Source organism: Rhamphochromis sp. 'chilingali', assembly GCF_963969265.1.
Source record: "Rhamphochromis sp. 'chilingali' genome assembly, chromosome: 1".
Lineage (NCBI taxonomy): Eukaryota > Metazoa > Chordata > Actinopteri > Cichliformes > Cichlidae > Rhamphochromis > Rhamphochromis sp. 'chilingali'.
Window position 1 is genome coordinate 32,767,521 of NC_137929.1, and position 18,499 is coordinate 32,786,019.

General features: G+C 41.7%; 2 protein-coding genes across 4 annotated transcripts; one reads left to right on the forward strand and one right to left on the reverse strand.

The window, feature by feature from the left end:
• Nucleotides 1–721: 721 nt before the first annotated feature.
• On the forward strand, nt 722–4,837 carry LOC308392607 (transmembrane protein 272-like; the record flags this gene model as incomplete). Its single annotated transcript, XM_080875695.1, has 5 exons — nt 722–790; nt 999–1,071; nt 1,155–1,205; nt 3,749–3,910; nt 4,629–4,837. Exons 2-5 carry the CDS (start codon nt 1,017–1,019, stop codon nt 4,835–4,837), a joined length of 477 nt encoding a protein of 158 aa, XP_080731821.1. The 5' UTR covers nt 722–790; nt 999–1,016.
• On the reverse strand, nt 4,657–16,229 carry LOC308392590 (cornifelin homolog B-like). Of its 3 annotated transcripts, XM_080875666.1 has the most exons (7): nt 15,959–16,229; nt 13,562–13,583; nt 13,384–13,483; nt 13,150–13,263; nt 10,057–10,202; nt 9,678–9,816; nt 4,657–6,764 (listed from the first exon to the last, which is right to left on the reverse strand). In XM_080875666.1, the coding sequence occupies exons 3-7, from the start codon at nt 13,436–13,438 to the stop codon at nt 6,499–6,501; spliced, it is 720 nt and encodes a 239-aa protein (XP_080731792.1). In that variant the 5' UTR covers nt 13,439–13,483; nt 13,562–13,583; nt 15,959–16,229; the 3' UTR covers nt 4,657–6,498. The 3 variants fall into 3 exon arrangements, with proteins under 3 accessions (XP_080731792.1, XP_080731793.1, XP_080731794.1); XM_080875667.1 differs by lacking the exon at nt 13,384–13,483; XM_080875668.1 differs by lacking the exon at nt 4,657–6,764 and having other exon boundaries at nt 6,776–9,816; nt 13,384–13,583.
• Between the last annotated feature and the right edge of the window lie 2,270 nt (nt 16,230–18,499).

Sequence of the window (18,499 nt, forward strand, 5' to 3'; positions counted from 1 at the left end):
CAGTAAATAATTGTTATGACTGAATCTCGAATAACAAATTTTCTCAACATTATTCATTTTCTTTGCATTATTAATATATATCCTTTTTTGCCTTTTGACATGATTTTTTTTCTACACTCAACCATCAGTGAAATTAAATTATTAAAAATAAAAGAGAGTGGTGTTGGAACTGAGAACAGGGCGTGTATTTCACAAGAAGCAGAAAGACCTCGTCCGGCACAGGAAGTGCACTTATACTCTGTCTACAACAATGTTTATGCGAATACGAGGGGAGGCTGATGGAAACCTCTTCTGGGAGTAAAACTGTCAGTTAGAAAAGAAGAACCATGGCCTACTCTCATAAGATTCTGGGGTTTTCTTCAACAGAGGTGTTTACGTTTGTGCTCTGATCTGTGAACACAAAAGAGACCTTTGGAAAACTGAAAACTAACACTGGAAAAAGGATACAGTGAATTTTCTGCAAACCCTGAGCTTTACCCCACATTTCCTTAAATATACAAAAACAAACAAGAAAATAAACGAAAACAGAAAACAGATATTTTTTTTATTGTTAATTTTCTTTATGTAAAAGTGATTCACATGTTTAATTACCATGGAAATGGCTGTACTTACTTATGATTACATGATATAACTAACGGGAAGGGCAGGCAAAAAGAGAACAGGCGTTAAAGTGAGACAGCGTAAGAGGAAGTTGAAACAATATCATGCGCACATTGCTGTTTATGTGGCCACGTACTTGCAACAGTCCTTTTCTGTATCTTCAAATGTGTCCGGTCAGACACACAAACAGGTCGGTCTGTAATAATCTATTTAATGCTCTCACATAATACACTTTAATTTGCTAATTATTTTAACACAGGAAAGGAAGTTCATGGGCATTTCCTTAAATTGTAAACGATAAAATTCAGTGCCTGGTTTAAAAAGATGGAAAAACATTGACAGATAGACAAATATTAACAGCTGGAGGTTATCTCGTGGCTATCTTTGTGTCTTTGTAGGTTCGACTAATAGTTATCATGCCAGGGAGTCAGAGACCACAATCTGTGTGTGGACTTCGAAACATAGTAATAGGTGAGAGAGTTGAAAATCTTTGCACATGTGTAGATGGTGCACACTGCGATTTGTGACTGACAAAGCGCTGTATCTGCCTCCAGGATGTACCTTGATCATTTTCTCCTTCACATTTGTTGCTCAAGGAATACTTGGTAAGTAAGAGATATTGTTATTGCAATGTTCAGATCAGATTCATGCGAATGTATTTTTATGTGTCACAAAAATCCCAAAAGGTTGATTCTGTTCATCTGGACGTAGCGTTTTCAGTTGGAGAAACGTTTTGTGACTCATCCAAGTGACTTCTTCAGTCTCAGCTGACTGCAGGTTTCCCCAATCTTATAAACAGTACATTTGCATAATGACTGAAACCAGCCCACTGAAGGAACACTGGGCTGGGAGGTCAGTTCCTTGATCATTAACATCATGATCATTGACCAAAGCCCACTGATCAATGGCCATGAGTACCATTCACAGAGAGTTGGGGGATGGCTGCAATCATAGCATTGTAAGATGGCGAAAGATGTACCCTTAAGCCCCCTCCTCAATTCAGAGATGGTCTTTCCCTTTTCACGTAAATGGCCTCCTTCACTCTGCGCTCAAACCAGCGTTCCTCCCTGTCCAGGATGTGTGCATCCTCATCATTGAAAGAGTGTCCACTGGCCTGTAGGTGTAAATAGACTGCAGAGTCCTGGCCTGACGAGGTAGCTCTTCTGTGTTGTGCCATCCGCATCACCAGAGGTTGTTCCCAATGGAGCAAGGAACTGAGCTCCCAGCCCATTGTTTATTCAGTGGTGCTAGTTTCAGTCATTATGCAAATATACAGGGTGGGCCATTTATATGGATACACCGTAATAACATGGGAATGGTTGGTGATATTAAAGTCCTGTTTGTGGCACATTAGTATATGTGAGGGGGCAAACTCCTCAAGATGGGTGGTGACCATGGTGGCCATTTAGAAGTCGGCCATCTTGGATACAACTTTGTTTTTTCAATAGGAAGAGGGCCATGTGACACATCAAACTTATTGGTAATGTCACAAGAAAAACAATGGTGTGCTTGGTTTCAACGTAACTTTATTCTGTCATGAGTTATTTACAAGTTTCTGACCACTTATAAAATGTGTTCAATGTGCTGCCCATTGTGTTGGATTGTCAATGCAACCCTCTTCTCCCACTCTTCACACACTGATAGCAACACCGCAGGAGAAATGCCAGCACAGGCATCCAGTATCCGTAGTTTCAGGTGCTGCACATCTCGTATCTTCACACCATAGACAATTGCCTTCAGATGACCCCAAAGATAAAAGTCTAAGGGGGTCAGATTGGGAGACCTTGGGGGCCATTCAACTGGCCCACGACGACCAATCCACTTTCCAGGAAACTGTTCAGCTAGGAATGCTCGGACCTGGCACCCATAATGTGGTGGTGCACCATCTTGCTGGAAAAACTCAGGGAACGTGCCAGCTTCAGTGCATAAAGAGGGAAACACATCATCATGTAGCAAATTCAAATATCCAGTGGCCTTGAGGTTTCCATTGATGACGAATGGACCCACTATGGTTGTACCCCATATACCACACCAAACCATCACTTTTGTTGTTCCAACAGTCTTGGAGGGACCCATCCAATGTGGGTTAGTGTCAGACCAATAGCGGTGGTTGTGTTAGTTAACTTCACATAAAAGTTTGCCTCATCACTGAACAAAATCTTCTGCGTGAACTGAGGGTCCTGTTCCAGTTTTTGTTTTGCCCGTTCTGCAAATTCTGTGCGCCGATCTGGGTCATCCTCGTTGAGATGCTGCAGTAGCTGGAGTTTGTAAGGGTGCCATTTGTGAGTAGCTAATATCTGCCAAAGGGATGTTCGACTAATGCCACTCTCCAGTAACACGCGGCGAGTGCTACGCTGTGGGCTCTTGCTGAATGAAGCTAGGACAGCCGCTGATGTTTCTTCATTAGTGACAGTTTTCTTGCGTCCACATTTTGGCAAATCCAACACTGAACCAGTTTCACGAAACTTAGCAAGCAGTTTGCTAATTGTAGCATGGGAGATGGGTGGACTCGTAGGGTGTCTTGCATTGAAATCTGCTGCAATGACCCGGTTACTGCGTTCACCAGATATCAACACAATTTTGATCCGCTCCTCATGTGTTAACCTCTTCGACATGTCAATGGCTGTGAACAAAGAGAAACTTGTAAATAAGTCATGAAAGAATAAAGTTACGTTGAAACCAAGCACACCATTGTTTTTCTTGTGACATTCCCAATAAGTTTGATGTGTCACATGGCCCTCTTCCTATTGGAAAAACAAAAGTTGTATCCAAGATGGCCGACTTCTAAATGGTCACCATGGTCACCACCCATCTTGAGGAGTTTGCCCCCTCACATATACTAATGTGCCACAAACAGGACTTTAATATCACCAACCATTCCCATGTTATTACGGTGTATCCATATAAATGGCCCACCCTGTACTATAAGGTTGGGGAAACCTGCAGTCAGCTGAGAATGAAGAAGTCACTTGGATGAGTGAGGAAACGTTTCTCCCACTGAAAACACTACGTCCAGATAAACAGAATCAACCTTCTGGGATTTCTTTACCTGGATGACTGACCATGCATCGTGTCACAAAAATAATGGAAAAATTAAATAATATTTCAGATGCTGTGTTTTAGTTTTATTTATTTTTGTGCCCCATAGGTTCAGGACTCTATAACTGTCCCAGACAGACTTTTATCCCTTTCTACATGTCCCTGTATGGGATCATACCGGTCTTCCTGGCACTGAGCTTATGGTACAACTGGTGCAACACTTTCTGTTGGTCCATGACCATCATCTTCCTGTGTGGCTGGTTACTTGCGGGTAAACTTCAAATTTTTCTAACACCACAGTAAACAGAGCAGGAAAAGTAAATAACAAGATGATTAGTTTGAAAAAATTGAGAATTTCACTACAAGGCCTGGACATTTTCCTTGTGAGTACAGGGAGACAAAAACACGAGCAAACCTTTTAAATAATAAGGTCACATATGTAAAATTTCTTGACTTGGTTAGAAGTTTCTGTCATCGTGCACTTTAGTTTTAGGCATTTAGGCATTTTTGATTATTCTACCTAACGATGACCTCCCTCACTTGCACTAAGATTTATCTGCCCTCATATTTAAAATTACAGTGAACAGCTATAACAAAACGTAAAAAATATAACAATTTTATGTCTGCTTCATTTGTCATGAAATAACAAAGGGAACAGGTCTTATCAGTAAATCAGTCGATTTATTTGTAAATTAAACTGATCATATACGTCACGCAGTACTAGCTGTTTTTGGATATATAAGGAGAATACACAATGTTAAATGACCAAGTGCTGTTGTAATTTTTTGCTAATAAAACTGAATTGAATTTAACAGAAATAAATTTTTCTTGTTGTTCCTTGGATTTTTTTTTTTTTTTTTACATTTTTAAAATAAACTAATTACAGCAGCATTTTGAAAAAATCTTGAAGCCAGTTCTGCATTTATGTAGAGGCCGTGCAGGTCCATCACTCTCATTCTAATTTGAGATCATTTTTTATATTCTTCCAGGTAATATAGTCATCTACTCCATTTATGAACCCAACTACAACAAGAATATGACACAGCCTGATGTCTACTGCAACACGACGCTCTACCTGTTCGCGTTTTGTTTCACTGTTGTGACCTACATCCTGTTAGCACTGCTCTTTTTAGCTTTCTGCTGTTGTAGACAACGACAGCCCGATGGTGACAATGACACTCAAAGACTTGTGCTGTAATTAAATAGAGATAATTAAAACAAGACAACAATTATGGCAGATGGTGCATTTAAAGACAGTTTTCCTGTGTGTCAGGATGTGTCAGGGTATATACCATGTGCATTCCACAACACTCTCTTAATATGTAAAAATATCCTTGGATAAAGCAAGTTTTAGAGTTGAGCACAACTCTATGAAACGGGAAGATGTGTCTGTGGCTGGACACAAACCACTTACTGTCCTGGTGCAGAAAGAGCAGCATTGTGTTTGCAAATAAGTCATGAAACAGTTTTTCCCCGTGTTCTTTATCATTAACATATCGTGCTGTGCAGGAATCTTGAGCCACCCCTTTTTGTTTGCATTAATATGTTTATTAAGACATGCAAACATACATAGAAATACAGCATATAAGGTAAAAACAGAATCTGTATAAAGTCAATATTTGGTGTGATCATCTTTATTCGTCAGCATTCGTCAGTCTGCAATCTCTCAGTCAAACTTTCTTAGTATTTCTTCAAGTAGTCTTCAGGAATAGTTCTCCAGGCTTCTTGATTTCCAAGCTCTTCTTTGGATGTTGGTTGGATGATTTATAGGTCACTGTTGTTGTCATATTATCATGATCACCATCGTCGAGCATGGTTTTCTGTCAGATACCTATCTGACAGATACAGGGACTGCACTGAAAATGAGTGAAAAAGCAGCCAATGAAAGACCTTCAGAAAACCTGGAGAACTATTTCTCAAGACCACCTTAAAAATTACAATTAAAAGTCTGGCTCCTCGGGAAAAGTTTTTTAAACATGAGGGGTGGCTCAAGTCTTTTGCACAGACTAAAAATGTATCTACATGTTAATTTATTGTCTTTAAATAAAAACGAATGAAACATTATATCAATATTTCCTGTCCTTTTATTGGCTGATGCCGTCTTTTCCAGCCTGCTTCCTGAATAATATGAAATGACAATTTTCACAATAAAAGCAGGAGATGCATTTTATAAAAGCAAACTTTGCGCTGCTGAGAAACACGTGGCATTAAATTCTTGAGGTAGAGGTCCGAGTGGGTTAGGGCAATTGAGAGGAAGTGTTGTTATCTTAAAACAAAAGCCTGTCAAAAGTGTGTTTGTATTTACAGAAGCTGTTGTGTCTGCAACGTCTTCTGCTGATAGTAAATTTATGAGAAAAGAAGAACCATGACCTACTGTTTTTCCTTGACAGAGACATTGTTGGTGGTTGGCCACGTTTTTGCACTGATCTGTGACGCAAACAGTTCTTTAGGAACCTGAAACCTAAACTACGTTTAAAACCTTAAACTAATACTAGAAGAAAACAGCTTACAGTTTCTTAAAAAACTGAAGCAAGGAAAATATATTTGCAATTTTTCAAATAAAGAATTATTTAAAAGAGTAAGTGGCTGTACTTACTAATGATCAAATGATATAACTGTAATGGGAAGGTAAGGCAAAAAGAGAACAAGTAGTAACGTGAAACACTGTAACAGGAAGTTGAAACAATATCATGACCACACGGCCACAATCTCTGTGCTCATGTTCTTGCGACAGTCCTTTTCTGTATCTTCAAATGTGTCCGGTCAGACACACAAACAGGTCAGTCTGTTACAATCCATTTAAAACTTTCACATAATACACTTTCATTTGCTTACTATTTTGACACATGCATAAAGTCTTCAGGGTTTTTTAAATTGAATTTTTAGCATGCTTGTTTCTTTAAGCCGATTCAGTGACACTATTTTCTTTTGTTCTTGTTTCTGATAGCTTCCAAAACTGATGTATGTCAAGAAGAGTCCTTTACTCCCATGTGCATCCTCAGTTACTGAATCATGTCTGCATTCATGGCACTGAGCGTGTGCACAGCTCCAAGACTGCAGCGCCAAATGGTGCAACATTGTCTTTTGCTCAATCCCGATTGTGTTCTGCTGTTGCTGGTTCCTTGCTAAAAAAAAAAAAAAAAAAAAAGAAGAAGAAGAAAGAAAAACATATCAACAGCAGTAGATACCTGCTTTAAAAATATTATTTACAGACTGCACTGCCAGAATAACCAACAACATATAGACTGTGTATATATACATTTATTTATTACATTTGGAAAATGAATGCCTTAAAGTATCTACTACAATATTAAACCCAAATGCAACAAGAGCACAACCAAAGCCACTGTCTACTGCAGCGAGACGCTCTGTCTGTTTGCATTTTGAAACACCAACTAGACCTGCATCCTGGTCACAGACCTGCATCTCTTTTTTTGTTCTGATGACGATAATGAGACTCAAACACTTGAGTTTTGCTATTAACATATCAGGTACCTATAAATCACTGTGGAATAGACTGTATGTGAATTCTAATGCACGCATTTATTTTATTAAGGTCTTGGCTTGAAGGAGATTACTATTTGGCGTCACACATTTAAAAGTACTCATAAGGGTGACAAAGTGATGTTTCTTCACTAAGAACTTTGAGTGAAATGACCTCATTGAAGCATACATAGTTTACAGTACAGACCTTATTAAATACAATTACATGTGCATTTTGGTGAGAAGCTTATATGCATTTTAATGGTTTCTTATAGTAGGCAAAGTTCCTTTAAAGACCGCACTGTCATGAGGCTCCTCACCTGTTTGCGTTCATGCTGTACAATACTGCCACCTTGTGTTTAAAGGCGTCTGTGTCCTGTTTACAGCAAGCTGAGTGGCCAGTAACTAGTTTCTGGAGGTTTGCGCATGCACATTTTCGGTAAACCTCTGGTCTTTAATGGTAAACCGAGGGGAGACCAGAGTCAGGCGCATGCTGGTCTGCTTTTACTTCTCTAAGATCGGTCATTAGCCTTCCGTGATTCCGTTTCATAAAAGAGGAATTTCCTCTTGCTAACCAACATGTGTGATGCAGACAGGGGCGGATCTGCACGGATGGCATGGACCATCCTAAAATAATCTCTTACCACCCCTGGTGCCACACTAGTTTTGCATACGACAGTACTAGAGAGAAACGTGGACGGTTCATTCTCTGCCAGATCCTATAGTTTCACATTTCTAAAAGAAGTAAAACATTTCTTATGTTCCACTTTCTCAGTAATTTGACTTTGTACTTTTTATGTGATATAGCTGACAAACAAATGATGTAAAGGTAGATTTGTCATAGAGAAATGATTTAATCACTGAATTGTGACTGATTCACGAAGGCATTTACATGTGACCAAATCTTCTTACCGTTAACAGTTAAAGTCCTGTCAGACACTAAATGATAGCCCTAACAAACTGTTTAATTCTCTCACTTAATACATTTCAATTTATTTAATAATTATTTTGCCAAATGTAGAAAATATTTAAAGCTTCACGTTCTGTTTGCGATTGACAGCCACTCAGAAAGCTGGTTTAAAGAAACCGGAGGTAAAAGCACTTCAAGCACTTTGAATCATTTAATCAGTTTAATAATTTCAATTTACCGGTCGATCTACGTCCCTACCCTCACCTATGGCCACGAGCTGTGGGTAGTGACCGAAAGAACGAGATCGCGGATACAAGCAGCAGAAATGAGCTTCCTCCGAAGGGTGGCTGGCCTCTCCCTTAGAGATAGGGTGAGAAGTTCGGCCATCCGGGAGGGGCTCAGAGTAGAGCAGCTGCTGCTCCACATCGAAAGGAGCCAGCTGAGGTGGTTCGGGCATCTGACAAGGATGCCCCCTGGGCGCCTCCTGGGTGAGGTGTTCCAGGCATGTCCCACTGGGAGGAGGCCCCGGGCAGACCCAGGACACGCTGGAGAGATTATATCTCTCGGCTGGCCTGGGAACGCCTTGGTATTCCCCCGGATAAGCTGGAGGAGGTGGCTGGGGAGAGGGAGGTCTGGGCCTCTTTGCTTAGGCTGCTGCCCCTGCGACCCGGCCTCGGATAAAGCGGATGAAGATGGATGGATAATAATTTCAACTTTCAAATAAAACAGATACAGTACTGTGCAGATGTCTTGACCCAGCCCTCATTACTTTATATTCAGGACCAATCATGAGAAAAAGAAAGTAGAAGGAAGCACGTTACAGTGAAGTGCTGAAACTAACTACAATCATGAGTTTGTGGATGGAAGTCACCTTGTTTATACTGATGATGGCAGGAACACAAAGATAGATGTAAAAGCTGTCAAAGAATAAGCACAAAGCAGTTTTATCCAATACTCTAAAACAGCGGTCCCCAACCCCCGGGCCTCGGACCGGTACCGGTCCGTGAATCGTTTGGTACCGGGCCGCGAGAGTTGAGGCTCAGGTGTGAAATGTATCGTTTTCAGGGTTTTTATCGGTTTTCAGCGTTATTTTGTTACCGTTTTTATCGTTAACTCGGTTTTCCTGGGTCTTTTCACGTGTGTTATGAATAAATCTTCTTTTTTCAGTACCGGTACTAGTTTTATTTTGTTGTATTTATCCGCGACACCTTAAAGGCCGGTCCGTGAAAATATTGTCGGGCATAAACCGGTCCGTGGCGCAAAAAAGGTTGCGGACCGCTGCTCTAAAGTGTTGTGTGATTGGGAAGTGCATCAAAACAAGCAATGGATAATGACCATCACCCACTGTACAGTACATTTACTATGAGTATATAAAGAGAAGTATGGAAGGTCTTACTTACGATGTCCTTATCACTGTCATATCACAATAGTGAATTTGAATAGTTTTTATTTGAACACTGGTTAAACTCAGCTCTGTAGAAGAAAACTATTACAATAACAGCCACAATATTGTGTAAAAAAGTATTTTTATGGCCAGACACCTTTCCTCATATACCATTCAGCACATTAATAAGTCAGCAAAAGTAAAAAAAATATGGCTTCAGCGGTGACATAAGCCCTTAGCCAACAGCCAAACTGGTTGTACCATATCCACGAATGACCTGTGTGGTGATCACAGTTGCGCTGGCGGGCTGGTTCTCCCTGATCTTCTGCTCACGATGCATCTGGCACCAGGCACAGGGGTAACAGAAAAGTACTGTGCACCAGTCCTCACAGCCAGAACCCTGCAGGGTGGAGAAGAACAAAATAAGCAACAGCGCTGGCATCCAGTCAATTAAGACACACAGATTTTTCATTATTCTGGACCCAAACCAACGTGACTAGAAAGAAAATCAAGCAGCAACCTCCAAGGTTTAAAAGTGAAGCCAATGTGGAAGACTCAAAACTTCACTTCCTCTAGTGGCCACCTCCATCTTTTAAATCTTGTCTGTAACATAGCCCCTCCATCTCTAACCCAGCCTTACTTCGATGTTGTGTTGCTCTCTGATGGACTGGCGGAGTAAGCAGGACACCACGCCGCAAATATCCAGGAGTGATGCGCAGCAGCACCATCCATGTTTACTAACTGTCATGCACTGCATGCAGGGGAAGCACCAAAAGCCGCAGCAACCTTCAGATAAAAAAATATACAGATTTAAACTGCACAACAAAAAATGTAAGGAGCACTTTTCAGTCAGATTATCACATCCACTCAGTTAAATCGCCTGGATATTGATGTGGTCAGTTAAGCAGCAGAGACGGTTGGTTATCAGTTTCAGGTACTTTGATGTTAACGAAATTAAGAATAGCTGCACAAGAGAAACAACAATGAGACAACCCCCACAGAAGGCCGCTTATCCATCAGAAGGACACGTATCTGTTCCTTTATGCAAGGAGGAACAGGATGAGCATTGCCAAAGCTATAAATGACCACCAGCTAGTGTAAAAGTCTCTGACTGAACAATCAGAAACAGACTTCATGAGGGTGCCCTGAGAGCAAGTTCACTGTGAGCTTATGTGACAGATGTGAAAGGATCTGGTGAAGCCATGGAGAACGTTATGCTGGTGTAACATCTTTCAGCATGAGTGGTTTGCTGGTGGGTCAGTGATGGCCTGGGGAGGGATATCCATGGAGGGACACACAGACCCGACGGACGATCTGATTTCCTCGTGTCAGCATTGTTCCCACATCATCATAATTAATGTTGTTCCAGGTTCAACATTGCAAGTGACCAATCACCTTCTTGTGACGTCATTCCTTTGCGACTTCGAAATACCCGCCTTCGAGTATTTCGAAATACAAGTGAAGAAGCGAAAAACCGCCGCCTGTCCGCCGAATTTGAAGTCAATTTAGGATACTTTCCTTTAATAAACGGTAAGCATTATACATATGTTCCTCACTTGGCTTGCTGTTTGTTTGCTAGCGATAGGCTACTTGACAACAGCATTAGCTAACCAGTGTTCTCTAGACCAGCGTTCCCCAACTTTTTGGGTGTTTCGTGGCCCGGGGGTTGGGTCAGGCAAAATTGCAGTAGCTTCCCTGATCATTTTACAAACATAAGTGAAGAGAATCTGGACTAAAAGGCCTAGACTTATGGTTGTGTGCTGAATCTATGAATCAAACTATCACCTGGAAACATAATTAACTGGTCCATAGCTGTGAAACTGGACATGAGTTCTTGATTCTATGGAGATTAACAGTAATCCAGAAATTTACAAATTTGTCCCAGGGACATCGCGTAAATGTTGTCCCTGAGACATCGCGTAAATGTTGCAGTTGTACGTGTAACATTGCATGTGATAATAAAAGGCTTGATTGGTTGATTATTCAACATGAGTTGAACTCATGTCCAGTTTCACAGCTATGGACCAGTTAATTATGTTTCCAGGTGATAGTTTGATTCATAGATTCAGCACACAACCATAAGTCTAGGCCTTTTAGTCCAGATTCTCTTCACTTATGTTTGTAAAATGATCAGGGAAGCTACTGCAATTTTGCCTGACCCAACCCCCGGGCCACGAAACACCCAAAAAGTTGGGGAACGCTGGTCTAGAGAACACTGGTTAGCTAATGCTGTCGTCAAGTAGCCTATCGCTAGCAAACAAACAGCAAGCCAAGTGAGGAACATATGTATAATGCTTACCGTTTATTAAAGGAAAGTATCCTAAATTGACTTCAAATTCGGCGGACAGGCGAATTGACTTCAAATTCGGCGGACAGGCGGCGGTTTTTCGCTTCTTCACTTGTATTTCGAAATACTCGAAGGCGGGTATTTCGAAGTCGCAAAGGAATGACGTCACAAGAAGGTGATTGGTCACTTGCAATGTTGAACCTGGAACAACATTAATTATGATGATGTGGGAACAATGCTGACACGAGGAAATCAGATCGTCCCACTGTTAGACCTTACGCTGGTGCATTTGGTCCACGACAATGCTTGGCCTCGTACCGAAAGTATGCAGGATGTTGAAGTTCATACCTGACCTAATCCTGTGAAGTACCTTTGGGACATTATGTTTCGGTCCATCTGACAGTGCCAGGTTGCACCTCAGACTATCCAGGAGCTCAGAGATGCCCTGGTCCAGATCTGGGAGCAGGCCAATGATGTCAGGCATACATGCACAACAAAACTACCACTTTCATTACAGGTGAGCTGCTCTAAATAAATTATGAAATTGTATGAAATTATATTTAATGTGTCAAATAGCAGTGTTTACTAAAACACATACTTTTGTCATGGCAATAATGAAGCAAAGACTATAAATAATTCAAAACACAAAACACTGAGTCACCGACCCAGGATCATGACAACTTTGCTGCTTTAGTTCACCCTTGTCATGTTTTTTGGTAGCTTTGGTAGAAACCAAAAGACAGGAAGAAAGAGAAGAAATGCCAAACCCTGAGAATGTTGCCTTCATGTGAGGTTTCAATTAGTTCTCTGGGTATTTAAACACTTCTCATTCTTGCTTTCAATTTGTGTGTTCCCTGTGCACGTGCTTCCTCTTCACATCACATGATCTGCATGTGTTCTGTTTGGTCACCTCATTGAGTGGTTCATTTGAAGTTTTCAGCTACCATTTTTTTTTTACTTTTTTTGGTGGATGGCATGAGTTTGTTCCAGTTTCCAGTCAGCTAAAATTAAAATAGTCCTTTTAATAACCTGCCTGTAGGTCCAGTGTTTGGCTCCTCATCCTCGCAGCCTTTCTTACTCAACCAATGAAAAGATATTTGCTTCTACCTGCAGAAACACCTTCACCACAGCATTTATGCCTCCACACTGTTGATAATGTCATTACATGTTAGGTCAGTCATGTTATGGCGTTCATTAAATTTCAGAAGGTTAAACTAAACATTAAAGTGTTCAGAGACTAGTTTCCCAGTTCGCTTAGAGCACTCTGACTCCATAATGCTACTAAATGGTTATTGTTATGAGACAGTCTCAGATATTTTATCTTCTTGATTTTTTACTGACATCAGACTCTCTGCTACCTTACTGCAAACAAAGTCTGAAACAAAGCTGAGGAAATCGCTCATGTTGAAATCCCTGCTGTTTGTAGAGTTTGCTGGGTTCACTTACAGGTGTCCATATCAGAGCAGCAGTCACAGAGGTCGGTGCTCCATTGGCTAGAGTTTTGAAAAGCCCTGGTGACTGTCACCACCTCGGTGGTCTGCTGGTGGATGGTAGCCATGACTGTAGGAAACAAGACAGAAATGAAGACGCAGACTGAAATGTTTTAGTGGTTATAGCTCTTGTGTATGAAGACATTTAGTGCTAGAATATGAAAATATGACAAAGGAAATCTATAAATACCTTGGACCAGCTGTAACACTGATTTGTGTACAGTACAGAGGAAAGAGTTCACCATGCAAATTACATCATATTTACATTGATGTATTGCAACTATGTCTTCCTGAGAAAAATTACATCAAATATTACATTCATGAGTTCACAATGATTCACTTCATCAGTTTAAGAAAGAATGTCTTACCTTCTTCTTCTTCTCTCTTTCTCTGAGAAAAAACAAAATGAGACATTTGGGAAACTCAGCATCTTTCCACAAATCAGAAAGAGGAAGTGAAAGTGGAGGTCAAGTCTGTTAAGGGCTCCGTGCACACACACGCTGTTGAGAGTTCGCCTGAATAACTCACTCTCCAGCTCCGGTAACTAACCTTCCCTAATACACACTCAACGTCTTTCATGCAGCACAACCAAAACAGTAACATTGTAACAGAGATCCTGAACACACACACACACACACACACACACACACACACACACACACACACACACACACACACACACACACACACACACACACACACACACACACACACACACAGGAGGACCAGGAGAGTCGCAGACATCAAAATGTAAATGTAATAATTAAGTGTGCAATAAAGTGTGCCTTAATAAATTCATTTATAAATTAGTTTTTAATTTCTTTGTTTTATGTAAATATCAATAAAGTTAGTCCTTTTGTTAGACTGGTGGGTGTAGCCTGCCCTGTAGTAGCTGGAATAGGCTCTAGCCCCCCCACAACCAATGAACTATTAATTACCTAAACATAAAATAAGGATTTGAACAATGGAGACAATATGAGGATGAGCCAAAAGCAGGACCCAAAGAGCAGACTCATACAACAGTGAAAGGATTTTATTTACAGTGAAAATAGCAACTTAAATGAGGTGATGAGTGCAGATTTCGTGTGCTCATCTTAAAGAGGGAGATGGGGAAGGTGTGGATGAGCACTACTGAGCAGCAGTCATGTGCTCCTGCCACATCTCAGTGTTAATAGTGCTCTAGTTTTCATGCAAACATGGCATGTCAGCAACATTGTGATTCCTTCTGTAGCAAGCTTATCAGAGAATCTTCTCCAAGCACAGCATCCCAGCAAACTTCAAACCCAGAAACACAGACAAAAACTGGTTCATCCCAAGGACAAAACTCCCAAACACCAACTAAACAATGTGGTATTTGCTCTGCAATGCAGCGAGGAGAGCTCAGACTTCTACATTGGAGAAACCAAAGAGCCACTTCGTAAACGCATGGCACAACATGGAAGAGATGAGACTCAGTCAACGCCTTTTGTCACACCTTGGCACATGTGATGAGGCACGTGATCGACCCTCTTAAGGGACACTCCTGCTAGGATTTAAATACCTGGGACTCACCACTATTTGATCATAGAACTGAAGAAGTTTTATGGATAAGATGTTAAATCTTTAAGAAACTTAAAGAAGTCCAGTCGCTTTCATTCCAACCTCGTTAGATTACCATGACCTAGATGACGGTGTCAGGGGTTTGTGTGTGGATGAGAGGAAGAGAGGACAAGGACTCGTGGCTTGATTGAAGATGAGAATGGCGTTTATTATACAAAATAGATCAACAGAACGTGAACGAACGCTGACTGGCTGAACTGAAAGCACACACGGAAACGACAACATCACATCGACAATGACACAACCCAGAACAGAGAGAAACTGAGGGTTTTAATACAGGGACTGATGAGGATGATAATGAGAGACCGGTGAGTACACAGCTGAACATAATGAAACAGGAAATGAAAAATGTGGAAAATAAACAGTGAACATGAACTGAAAATGCTGGGTCAACGACCCAGGAACCCTGACAGGCGGAGAAACTACACAGATGTGTGTGTGTTGTGTGTGTGTGTTGCTATGCCTGGATCTGGGGTTCTCCCTGTGGGACATTGTTATGGAGGGTGAGTTCCCCTCCCTGCTGCTCCCCACTCGTTGTTACAACGACCAATACTGGACGTGTAGCTCCAGAGCACCTGACAAGGTGTTGTGGCATGATTTCTGGCCTGTGCCCTCAGGGGATGCAGTTGGGATGTTTTGTACCTCTTTAGCGCACAGCCACCCCATCTGACTTTTCCTCGGCTCGTGCCATGGCCACTGTCCTCTGCCAGGGTGGACTGCCCATTGCGTCTGGTTGTCTGGGGCTCTTGCCTTTTGACTATGGGCATCCATTCCCTCCCCTCTTTCTCTTTCTCTCTCTCTTTCTGTTTCGTTTCTTTTTCGATCCCTCCTCCTTCTTGTCTTTATTATCATCTCTTCTTCTGTCTTTTGCCAACCTGGCCCTCACCCCCTATCAGCCCTGGCATAATAACCAGTCTGATAATAATGTGAATAATAAAATAAACTGAAATGAGTACCAATAGGAGCCTATACAGAGTCTACAGCGCTCCTCTTGGCAAAGCAAATGTGTTTGGCTCAACAAAGCATTCAGACCATGTTTTTACTAAAAGTGCCTGACACGACAGGTTTAAAAAAAAGAAAGAGGGAGAAAAGAGAAGTTAGAGATAAATAACTCTAAATCTGGCTGTAACTAAATTAATAAATGGGAACAAATGAATACTGCTTACTTGTCACACTGTAGTTTAATCCAGGAAGCTTAATATTTGCAGGGTTAAGTTTCTCTCAGAATCCAAATATGGTGGCGTGATCCGGCCAGATGAGTGAAAGATCACAGCAAACAAGGTTACAACTTGTTACAGTTGTAACCTTGTTACAGCAGTTACAGCAGCAGGGCCAAACATCAGAGAGCCTTAAATGTTTAAATGTTACCACAAATGCTGCAATAATAACTCCCACTCTGGCTTCTTCTTAATACGCCGCCCCAATGACAGAGCTCAAACACAGCTGAGTGGAACAAACCTCAGCCCCTGCAGCTCCGCCCACAGCATACCAAGCATAAACTAAAAACAGAACCAGCCCCAGCCTGCCCAGACCCTCACAGACAAATGGTCAAGAAGACAAAGTCTATAGAAAATGCTGTTTTTTAATATATTACTATTCTGCCATGATGTAGCTGGGCTACTTTTTTATTTTGCGAACATAGAGGTAGGAGTGAAATCTTAAACCCCCTTGTGCCAGTCTGTTAATACTTCTGCGATCATTCCAAACACACACACTCAAACAAACTAAACTGGTTACATTCATAAACATTTGGCCCCAATATGTCAGTCTTTCACTACATTTACTGACATACAGACAAAAGAATGCTTGGAAGCCATGACTAAATGAGCTGCTAGAGGAGATTAACTGGATAATAATGCACATGTACATAGATAAATATTTACTTATCCATGTGGAAATAGTGTTGTAGGTCACAAAAATGCTGTTACATCCCACATAGCCAAATTGGTATGGCCTGGATCTAGTCCACACAATGTGCTTACACATGGCCCACATGCCGCAAAGAATGACGGCCCTTTGGTGGCCCAGATCTGGTTTGCCAGAGGTGGCCCACACATGGGCCAGCACAAGGCCAGTTGCAGACACACTGCTGGCCCTGTGCTGGCCCAGAACAGTTTCAGCTCTGGCCCAAGATGTCAGCCTAATGTGTACCTTAATCAAGCCATGTAATAACAACATGTGCCAGAACATAATAGTGCAAAAGTACCACGACAAAACTCTGTTCAGAAAATGAATGGACTGATTCTTATATAGTGCTTTTCTACTCTCCCAGATTACTCAAAGTGATCTATACAACAAGCCACATTCAATCAGTCACACACTTTCTCTAAATTGCACACTTCTTAACTACATTGACACTTTTGACATGCAGAGTAGAGAAGCCAGGGATCGAACCACAAATCTTCCAGTCAGGAGGTGACCTGCTCTACCTCCTGAGCTACAGCCAACCAGTGGTACACATGAGTAAGCCCTCACTAGGTTTCGGATAAAGTGTACACTCACAAACCTGCATTTGAAGCATTGGCTACCATAGCAGTATTGGATTGCAACATGGCATTTGGGTCTTCAAACTAAAGTAGCAAAATAGGAACATAAATAGGGGCATCATTGCCAGAACTGGCCCACATCTGGTTGACATACACCCTGCCATGACACCAGTTACTCAGACCTGTTTTCTATGAGCCTGGGCCACATAAACCAAACCACAATTGGGCCAGATGTGGCATGCCACCGCATAAACAGTGCCATCTACGCCGGGCCTGGCCCGTATCTGGATGACATACCACTTACCATGCCACAAGTCAGCCAGCAGTGCCGGCTTGACACCAGATTCGGGCCAGACCTGTCTGCTACTTACTGGTGTAATCTGTTACTTATAAGTAACATCATGTAACAGCAAAAAGAGCTTCTGTGTTTTCAAAACCACAACATCTGATCAGGTTCACATCAGCTGGCATGTTATGGTTGATGTGTGTGACCCTTAATAAAATTTAAGTTTTGCTTGTGTCATCCAGGGAAGACGGACGTTGTTTTGCTGTGCTGTATTTTTATGTGAAGTGTATATATTTATTTTTTATATTGCATGTATTTTGTGCAGTGTTTTATTTAGTTTGCATGTTTTTAGTTGCCGGCAAATTGTCCTGGAGAGACTCCGCCTTTTCCCCCGTTTTTACTAATTGGACACACCTGAGAGAAAAGAAAAGGTAATTTACAGAGTGCTCAAGGACACATAAGAGGTTTGGAGCCGGTGTTCAACAAAAATGTAACACGGAGAATGCGAGACAGACAGAGGAAAGACACAGACGATCAGAGGGGAGAGCGAGAGACGATCAGAGAGTAGAGATGATCAGATGGAGCAGACGACCAGCGACTGGGAAGAGAGATTACCAGCGACTGGAAAGGGGAAACGATCAGAGGAAAAAAAGGCAGATGACCAGCGACTAGGGACGCGTAGCGGCAGTCTGGTGGCAATAACGACAAGAGCCAGCTCGTGCACTGCGGGAGAACAGAAGCAGTGAGACCGCGGTGCCGATTGCAGTTTGAGGAAGTGGCGGGCGGAGTTGAGAGCTCTGCCCACCCGGGTAAGTCTTTGACTTATCCTTTTTATAAAGTAAACTGCCAAAGGAATAGTGACTGCCGCTCCCTCCCTTTCTTCAGTGCACCAGGACGTGGAATGCGAGGAGGAAGGCGAGGACTCTGCTGGGTTT

What these genes read in the sequence shown, in the direction of transcription:
- LOC308392590 (XM_080875666.1), bottom strand. Translation starts at nt 13,438, where the DNA reads ATGGTGAACTCTTTCCTCTGTACTGTACACAAATCAGTGTTACAGCTG. An exon ending in AGTGTTACAGCTGGTCCAAG is followed by an intron (nt 13,264 to 13,383) that starts GTATTTATAGAT and finishes TGTTTCCTACAG; the next exon opens with TCATGGCTACCATCCACCAG. An exon ending in CTGCTCTGATATGGACACCT is followed by an intron (nt 10,203 to 13,149) that starts GTAAGTGAACCC and finishes TTTTATCTGAAG; the next exon opens with GTTGCTGCGGCTTTTGGTGC.